Source organism: Thalia democratica, unplaced genomic scaffold (genome assembly GCF_965202585.1).
Source record: "Thalia democratica unplaced genomic scaffold, ktThaDemo2.hap1.1 HAP1_SCAFFOLD_2063, whole genome shotgun sequence".
Taxonomy (NCBI): Eukaryota; Metazoa; Chordata; class Thaliacea; order Salpida; family Salpidae; genus Thalia; species Thalia democratica.
The window spans coordinates 1-9,779 of NW_028140841.1; the positions used below are offsets into that span (position 1 = coordinate 1).

The 9,779-nt window shown below is 33.9% G+C and overlaps 1 protein-coding gene across 2 annotated transcripts; it reads right to left on the minus strand.

The window, feature by feature from the left end:
- Positions 1–105: 105 nt before the first annotated feature.
- On the minus strand, positions 106–9,716 carry LOC145849085 (uncharacterized). Of its 2 annotated transcripts, XM_082954163.1 has the most exons (15): positions 9,572–9,716; positions 9,327–9,500; positions 9,000–9,218; positions 8,709–8,884; positions 8,323–8,521; positions 5,214–5,448; positions 4,486–4,720; positions 3,966–4,091; positions 3,151–3,389; positions 2,651–2,917; positions 2,192–2,532; positions 1,868–1,999; positions 1,268–1,323; positions 750–873; positions 106–517 (listed from the first exon to the last, which is right to left on the minus strand). In XM_082954163.1, exons 1-15 carry the CDS (start codon positions 9,704–9,706, stop codon positions 344–346), a joined length of 2,832 nt encoding a protein of 943 aa, XP_082810289.1. In that variant the 5' UTR covers positions 9,707–9,716; the 3' UTR covers positions 106–343. The 2 variants fall into 2 exon arrangements, with proteins under 2 accessions (XP_082810289.1, XP_082810290.1); XM_082954164.1 differs by lacking the exon at positions 750–873 and having other exon boundaries at positions 367–517.
- Between the last annotated feature and the right edge of the window lie 63 nt (positions 9,717–9,779).

Here is a 9,779-nt window from a genome sequence, read left to right on the forward strand (position 1 = left end):
AAAGTATTTGTTACATTTTATATCAAAGCAATAAAGATATGTAGCAGCCAGAGTGTTGTAAAGACTGCTAAAGTAAGCAAAAATATTATACTAAACGAAAGAGTACTTAAAAAAAACCTTTACTATAAAACTATAATACGAAAAAAAACTATAAGATTTTAGTAACTTTAACTTTAAATTATTTAATGATTAAGTCATTTAGCAAAAACAAGTAAGTTTAACAATTTTGTTTAAAAAAACTTAATCACTATACTTACTGTATGTCGAAGAGGTTAGAAACTTTAAAATAAAACTGTATATATTAGAAAACTTTTCTTTTTGAAAGTTATGGGGTGAAATTTAATCAGCTATTAGTTGAAACATCGGAAATTAGCGGAGCAGAGTTTGCCCTGGGTGAAGAGTTTCTGCATTCAGTTTTTATTTGATCTGAAGATTTAGCTCCGTTCAGCGTTGCTTTCGCTATTGAAGAAGTTGATGACAAGTCTACTACGTCATCGTTGTTTGTTTCCTCTTTTTCCTGAAAAAAGTTGTGGGTTATTACTTTGTTTGATAAAAGGAGGATTAAAAATAGTTTCCAAGTCTCATATTCATTACTATATATTAATATTGTGTATTGAACAATAAAAAAGCTCTAAAAAGTTTAGTCTAATGACCTGGTATACTTATCGGTCATCGAGTCGTACACCACAGTTACTTATACATAACTACTTTTTTTAATGTTTGCATCAGATATAGAAAAAAAAAACTACTTTAATTGCTTCAATCACTTTTTCTTTCGTATGTTTTTGAAATAGAAGCTTTTTAAGTGCTTGGTTTTCTTTTCTAAGTGTTATTATCATAGAATTTTGACTTTCTTCGAAGTTATTATCTTGTCTGTAAATGATAATTTCAAAATTAAATAAAAGTTAATTTAAATTTCTGATCAAAAGTTTACTTACTTAACAATCGGTAGTTTTTGATCGAAAGATACAAAATGCATCATAAAACTCGTGCGTAGAAATATATTGATTTTTTACTTTATGCAGAGAGTATAAAGCTTAAAAAGGTTGCTTGAACTCTAGGGGAATTTAGGGTATTTTTGTTACGTTTTGATTTTTGTGAACTTCTTATGTAAGAGTTATGAGTTTTAAAAATTAAATAAGATTTATTTGTTTTTAGCAGTCAAATTTCTTTATAATTTATATGAAAAACAAACATTTAATTTTTACTAAGAAATAAAAAGCCTTATTTAGTTAAACTTCAGGGTTTAAACTAAAACATAATTTACCTGCTTTCTGAGAGTCTGTGTCTTTGGAACATTCGCTGTTGTTTCTTTAATGGAAGCTGTTTATATTTGTAAGGCTTGTTAATACAAAAAGTATATAAAAAACACTTTTCTCAAAAGTTTAAAGTTTTTACAGATTTAAATGGTTGAGAGTAGTATAAGTTTATTAAAAAATATACTTAACTTAGAAAAATCGTTTTATTGTCAAAAAAATTAGATGCTTTTATATTAAAACTCTTAAAAGTTTAAACAGTTCTTTATATGTAAGAAATAAGACTTAATAATTTTTATACTTTTAACATAAAGTAACTATGTAGTAAATAATCAATGTTTAAATGTTACATGTATGATAATTTTAAAATAATATAACTAAAAAATTAAGTTTAACATACTTTTGAAAAATCTTATAATCTTTAAAATTCAATAACTCTGCAAAACTAAAACAACTTTTATTTAAAAATAAAGGAAGCAAAAGTTCTAGGCTAACACTGCAAGTAGTAAACAACTGTTTAAAAAGAAAAAGTTTTAGCTAAGTAAATAAGTAGAATGCAAAACTTTAATAAAAATGAGCAAAAATAAACGTTATTAGGCTTAAAAACTTACTTTGCAGTTAGTTGAAGGATATGAAACTTGAACATCAAGTGAAGAGAGAAGCTCTCTGAATGCGTTAGACACGAATCCGGCAGGAACTTCTACTTCTTCGCTGGAGCTCACTTGCGACATCGATTCGAGAAACTATAAGGTTTTAAGTTTTTAATTGAAACATTAAAACAATCAACACAAATAAAAAAGAGGTTTTTGCAAACAAACAGCTTAACAATCAATTATTTAGGTTTGTTTTTCAGTGTGTTTAATATGGATTTTTAAGTTGTATCAAGTTTAAGAGTCTTTAAGTCAGATTTGAAGAACTTGGATGTTCAAACTCACATGCTTGACTGCCTCGATGTGGCTCGGGACGACCTTGCACTCGCAAACGACCGTTTTACCCACCAGCACTTTCACGCCAGTGTCCCCGCCGTCTCCGTTCTCCTCCAAAATGTACTCTTCCTTTTCGTCCGGGCACGAACCCTCCAGCACGTACCTGACCCTGGACACGAGCAAGGGCCGGCTGGTGGTCGAAAGGTTCAGAACGGACTCGTCGCACTTATCAGGAGTTTTTTCCCGGACTGAAGCCGCGTTGCGTACATGGGGCCGGAACCTTTTTTCTGTCGGTTGAATGCCATTCGGTGGCGCTGTTTTATGCTTTCTGCTAGTTGAAAAGTCATGACCTGGTGAGAATAGTTGAAACAATTTTCAAATGCTTGTTATTTAGCGTTTACAGTGTTAACATACTTTTTAGAAGGTGGAGTTGCTTAAGCTACAACTTTTTACAAAGACAGTAATTACCTTGGGTCAACAGCTGTTTTTCGAGGGCGTCAAGAGAGTCAGTATTGGACGTTAACGCCGGCTTGGACAACATAATGTTCATTGAGTTGTTTTTGTCCGAAGACGGGTGAGTGGCGTGCTTGAAAAACACTCGTGTCTGGTTGGCATGGTACGGGGTCGGCTTGACAACGTGCGTCTGGTCGCGCTGCTGCAGCAAATGTGTCAGCTGCGGGTTTGTTGCTGTCACTGCTTGGTAGTCGCTCATGTTGGAGGCCGTTGTTGCTCCGTCTGTGGAAAAATAATGATAATTAAAAATAAAAAACTGTTGAGTTTTATTTTCAAATTTACTGCTGGTAGCTGATTTTTATTATACTTTTTGCTAGTTTTAAAAAAATTCACAGTTTAAAACTTTAATGATAAATTAAGCTAGTTTGTGTTTATGTTTAGTTAATTAAACTAAACTATCATGTTAAAAATTACAAGCTGCCCTTCGTTAATTTTTAATAATTTTTCAAACTTACTTTTAAATCTGTTATGAAGGTTGCAGTGGGAACCGGCCGTCTTCTCGACTTCGTTTTTGTTGTTCACGTTGCTTGTGATGATTGAGTTTTGCAGCGGAAAAGCGAACTTGCCACCGTGGTGCTGCGGCGACAAGGCGCTGTTGCTGTCGATCATGGGCACCCTCAGCTGCGAGGATTGGACCGAAGCTTGCTTCAACGCGGCAAGCTGCTGCGTTTGCGAAGTGAGCGGGTTCGAAAGCCTGCATTAGTTTTAAGGCTCTAGTTTTCGATGATTGAAAAAGTTTTTGGTATAGTTTATAATAATATTGATCTTAAATAAATTCTCAATTGTAAAATAATGTACGTAAACCTTTATCACTGTTTAGTAATTAATGTTCAGTTTAATTAAAATAAAATAGAAAAAAAGTTTTGGAAAAAAAACCTTGTAAAAGTGTTTAGAGTAGTTAATCAATACTGTGCTAAAGAAGTATGCGTCATAAGTTGGTTATGCTTGTTAACACAAGGCATAACGGTAGTTGGTCACTCTGTGTGGTTAGTTTACGCAGAAAAATGAAAACAAGTAGCTTTAAAAGCTAACTCGTGTTACTTAGTTGACTATTTAACAATTCTGTTTTTCAACTTACAGAAAATTGATAGAAAATAATTTTTTTGATTTTCAAAGTTTATACTTTTTAAACGTTTTGATAATTGCAAATTATGCACAACTAAACATTAAACAAAAATTTAATATAAGTTTTCTAAAAAATACATACTTAAAAATAAATTCAAAGCTGTACATATTGTGAAGTTGCCAAACTTCTATGCAAATCACTTACCAAGGCAGATTTTGCAGCATGGTGTGATTTTGCAGGGCGTGCAACTGGGAAGTGGGTGACTGCAGTGCAGCTACCAAGGAAGCCACCGAGTTCGATGTGTTTGTATGGGCGGCGTATGATGACAAGCTGAAGTTTTTTTTATTTGTATAAGTTTTGTAGTAAAGGTAAAAATCTTGATTTGAATATAAAAATTGTAATTTAAGTAAAGTGTACAGTTTTTAGATTAAAAAGTATAGGAAGTAAAATCCGTAAACTTTTAAAAGTTAAAAAGCTATTTTAAAAGTATATGTATACTAGTAAATCTAAACTGTTAAACTATTTTAAGTTAGTAGAAAGCTTATATTTCGAATTATTATGAACTGCACAAGGTTACCTTTGATTATTTTACGCGTACTACTTTTGATATTATAAACATAACATGTTCGGTTAACCTAGCTTTAAATTAGCTTAAGACTTGTAAACAACGAATGGAACAAACCAAGCGTTTGACTAAATCAGCAGTAACGGTAAGTCAACTCACGGGTAAAAGTTTCTCTGGCTGTCCAGGCTGCTTTTCAAGCTGAGCAAGCTGGCAAGAGCTTCGTTGGTAACCTGGTTGCTGCCCGACTGAATAGCGGGCTGCTGGGCTTGTAAGTTGGCGGCATGCAGCCTCAATTCAGCCGGTAACTGCGGCTGGAAGGACGTTTGCTGCTGGTTGTAAGCCAGGTAGGGGTTTTGATGCGATAAATGGTGCTTGGCTTCTTTCGCTTTTGAACCTTTTTGAATAAAGATACTTTAGTTATGCACTTAACTAATTAATTAAAATATTGCTTAAGATTTTTATTAAAGTTTTTAACGCTAAATATTCAATAAATAACGCTGAAAAGTAGAATCGGTTTTAAGATACTTTAAACATACTACCAGACGCTCAAAAAACTTTGTTAAGCTTTAGCCGATTTCAAACTTGACGCGACTCGAGCAAAGCAGAAAAAGTGACTCATAAAGAAGTAAAAAAAAGCCTTATCAAAGTTAAAGTTCCGTGCCATCGACATGCGAAAACAAGGCGATCTCATAAAACATACAAAGAGGCGCAGCTAGTCGAGACGGCCTTTTTTTTGATGGAGAGGCCAAATTTTCTTTTTCAAAAGCCATGAGTAATCCGGTCAATGACCTATTTCTCCGCGCCAACTACGCGCGGGCGAAACGAAAGAGAGAAGCGAACGCTGAAATGAGTCATGCTGGTCGGGCGTTATCTGAAAGCAAACTAACTTGCAGCTGCGGCTCCTCGAAGCACGAGCGAGTCCAGCGCTCGGTTGGCGTTCGTCGGGATCCTCTTGTTCTGCTGCAGGTACGAGGCGATTATGTCCTGGACGTCGGTGCCTCCGAGCAGGATCTTGCTGAGGCACAGACGCTCCACCTCGGCCTCCGTGAGCGTCTTCGGCTTCTGCTGCTGCTCGATACGTTTCCGGTGAGCTTCGGCCGCGTGAGCAGCGTTCAAGTTTTGCTGTAAAAAAAACAATACATTTTTAATTTACTTGCTTTAATTGTTGTTGTTTAAATTTTATCTTAATATAACTGTTTACTAGAAAGTAGTTACGTTTTTTGGTATTTTGCTTTCAATTGAAATATCATGACAAAATTTCACTGTTTTAAATTCAAATAAAACAATTCTTGTAAGTTTAAGTATGTTTATATTCTGAAAACTGTGTTTATTGATAATTGCATTTGTCGTGATTTTTGTTAACACTTTAATGTTTATTCAAAGTAAACGTGGGCATTTTAATAACTAACAAAAACAAAACATCGAGCGCTCAACACGTGTATACAGTCAGCAGCACATGGTCTGTTATAAACAAACATGTGAGCTAACAAAGTTGTCGCTTTATTAATAGCAAACGACTATCTCTATTAGTTTCGTAATGCCTAACGAGCATAATACGAATTAGCGAGTATGACGCTTAATGTAGTAGTATGCAAATCTTTAGCTGTTGCTGCCTTTTCCATGAAAAGAATTCCCCGCGCGCCAAGCCAGCATGCGTAAAGTTTACCGATCGGCAAATTTTTTACTGCGAGTTTTTCCAAAGGTCGAATTTTTTCTGTGACAAAGGCCGCACACACATTTGCGTACCAAACTTGTGCTTCTACTAGTTTTATAAAAGATATAATTTAATAAAGATTTATAAACTTCCAGAAATTTAAGGTATTTCGTAAAAAAGTTAAACAAAACTTTACTTATTTTCTTTTCCTATTAAACTATTGAAATAACTTAAATAAATTTAGCACATTTACATGAACAAAAGTATTGATAAGTGTTCTAAAAAAGCTCACACAACAGTAAAGTCAAAATTTTCAAGTCTTGTAGCACGCAACTTATTCAGGTCACATTTGCCTCTCATGGGATTTGCCTTGTTTTCCTACTCTACTGTCGTGTCGTTGTCGCGTCAGGCTCTTTTTATCGATTTTTGTTCGTTATTAGTTTTGTGTGCCTTACTAAAGTAGCAGTGAACTAAAAACGAAACGCTATCTGAAGTACAGAAAAGAACAAAAAAAATAATGCTTAAAGTTATCATTACTCAAAGTCAGTGGTGTAATTAAGGTGTTTATAAAAAAATAAATTAAGTTCTTAAAAACGAAATTTACTAAAACTTTAACAAACTTATATTTTTCAAAATACATTAGTTTAATAATCTAAAGTTTCACAAAGCCACTTGGCAAAAGACGTTAATCTCGTCAGCTTTTGACTTATAAAAAATTCCAAATCGAGACGAGACTTGATCTTTCGTGATTGTCATGTAGCGCGCGGCTGAGTAATAAGCTTTTCACATCGTTGTGAGCTAAACAAGTTCCAGAAAGAATGCAATTTAACGAGTAATTGCAATTGAGCGGACACGCATTGCGAACAGTAATTCACTCAATTAGCAAGTAGCGTTTTTGTTTACGCAGAAACACTTTGCAGCTTAAGGTTGAATAGGAAGGGAAACAGCGGTGCGCTACATTTTGTTTTTCTGCTAAGCGTTTTTCACACCGTGACAACAAACAAACGTTCCAAGAAAACATTTGCTTTGGATTTTAAAACAAAATTGCCAGCCAATCTTATACCCAAAACTAGTTATTAAGAAAAAAATCTTGAATAAAGCTTTAACTAGAATTAAGTTAAATGCTGTGTGAGTTTTAAAGGAACTCTAGGTAAAACTTCAGATAGCAGTATGTTTAAAAAGCAGTTTTGATCAAACAAACTCGGTGAGCCAAAATCCTTGTTTGCTTCCAATAAAACTTTGGACTGTCAACTTTTGTTTGTTTCGAACAGCCTAAATTTACGACCTCGTTTATTTCTTCCAAGCATAGAAGTCAGCCGCGCTTTATTCTTTACCAGCTCCGACTGCTATTTGCATAAATATTTAATGAACAATTCGCTGCCTGCGCCGCGTGCTGCCTCAAAACCGGGAATAATAAAGAAAAAGCCGTAAAATATCGGTTAAACTTATTTTGTGACGTCACAATGAGCTCTTGACTTTTGCGTCCAGTCTGCAGCTTTTTGACGTCTGTTCAGTGTCATGCAGTTCTTTTTTGTTGCAGTTCTGCTGACTTTAATCTTTTGCATTAACATCAAAAAGCACTTTGATGAGCCGCGGCTTTAATGTTGAAAAGAGCAACTTTTCAAAAAGTATAGATCCTTTACTTGTGTATGTGGGTCAGGTAATGTTTTTTAATTTAAAGTTTTTATTAACTAATTTATCAAACTATATTTTTGTCATAGTTAACAAACTATTTATTAAAATTTTCAAAGTTGAAACTCTAAAAAATCTTTCTAACATTTATCATAATGAGTTTTGTATGAAAATAAAACTTAGTTTTGACTAGAATTGTACATTTGTTGTAGTACATAACAAATATGATTATTATGACGTGACTTTACGTCTTATTACTAATTTTATGGAAAATGAAAGTGTCTACTATTCGACTGCAAAAAAATTATTTTGTTTTTTTTATAAGTTATGTTACGTCAAAGCGAATGATAAGCTTTTTTCAATGCCATAATTGCGTACATTTTACAGGTTATGTTTTTTTTGTATGTGATCATCAAAACAAATTGTATATTATATTATTATAAATATCAAAAAAAATAATTTGCGTTTAAAATTTTTTATATTAAAGAAATCAAAAAAAAAAAAAAGCATTTATAAATGGAGTTGAATAAAATGTTAAGCCTTTCAAAAAAGTAAATTTTTTTAAAAATAAAAAAACGCACATTTACAATGGTTTACCAGACTTTAGTTTTATCTTTATTTTAAACAAGTATTTTTTCAATGTAAAAATAGTATCTTTTTTAACTTAGTTTCGTATACAAATGAGTATGCAGTAGTTAAAGTGGCCTTACTCGTTGAACTGGCATTTCTCTGAAGACGAATGATTGATACGATACTTCGGTATTTTTCGGAAAGCGATCTTTCAACTCGTTCAAGTGATGTCTTGCCTCCTCAAGCCGATCGATTGGCGTATCTAACGGAATCGTTACGTAGTTCCGCCAATCGTTCAAATGGAATCCCCAGTGACAAACTTTATCACAGGCTTGTTCGCTAAAAATATTTTCAATTATTTGTTTATATATTTAAGTATAACTTATAACAAGTTTAGTTAAATTAAACTGACAAACACGACTTTATAATATAGTTTGTTCAAGTTTTTGTAAATTTAGCTTTAGTATATTTAAAATCAATATAACCAAATTCTAAAGTGTAGCAAAGATTTATGTCATATATTAACCCATGATAGTGCATGCAGAACTCCCGGGGAGTGAAGATCCCGTTACAGTTCCTTCTCAAACATTTGATGCATTTTGAATCCTCGCTCGAGTATAATTCAGCGTAAAACTCACCAATAGTTTCTTCTGAAAAGTTAGTGTGAGCCACTTTTAGACCTCTCATTGAGTACTGCCTCGTCTGTAAGTTTATCTTTTTAGAACAATTTTTTATAAAAAAACAAAAATGTTTCTAAAATCATAGAATTAGACTAGTTTACACGTGTAAAAAGTTTTAAAGGTTCGTCAATTCAAACCTCAGTTTTGCGATAGCTGTCTTTGTTGAAGAGGGACAGAAGTCGTTCGCAGTCGCTTCTGCATATAAGAGAGCACATTCCGGTGTTTTGAGGAAGAACGTTGTTTGTCGTCAGTTGCTCCACCATCTTCGGGCTGCACTGGTTGCAGTTAATTTGCAGTTTGGAGAAAGCTCGGCCCATGTCTTTCATGTTGTAATTGCTCATGACACTGTTGAGAACCTGTTTAAAGTGCGAATAAATTAGTTTAATTAAAAAATGCATCAACAACTTTTTTGTTTTTGTTTTATAGTAAAAAACGTTGTAAGTTATTATATCGCAAAACCAAACCTGAGGCAGGCATAGTCTCAGCTCCCCGCCTATCATGAAGCAGGCGATCTTTTTGTTGCAGAGTGAAGTTTTGAGCAAGTTGTGGCCTGTGTCTCTGCACAGCAAGGCAGATATCAGCGGGTACGGAATGTTTGCGTCAGGGTAGCAATTAGGCACCACTTCCATCCCATGCGTCTGTAACAAATTTTAAAGCTTAAACATTGAAAATAAGATTAACACAAAATTAGTTTATTTCATCAACATACTTTGCACCACTGAGTGGAGCCGGGTACGTGCACGGCGTGGAGGCTTCCAGCAGAATCAAACGGATCTTTCGGAACTCTGGTCGGGTCGAACGGTATGCCTAGATCCTGCCCGACAGAACTCACTATCACACTCATTACTTTAAAATTGTATCTGTTGCAGCGTTTAATAAACTTTTGTCACGTAAAACAAGTTTAGTAGTATATGTTT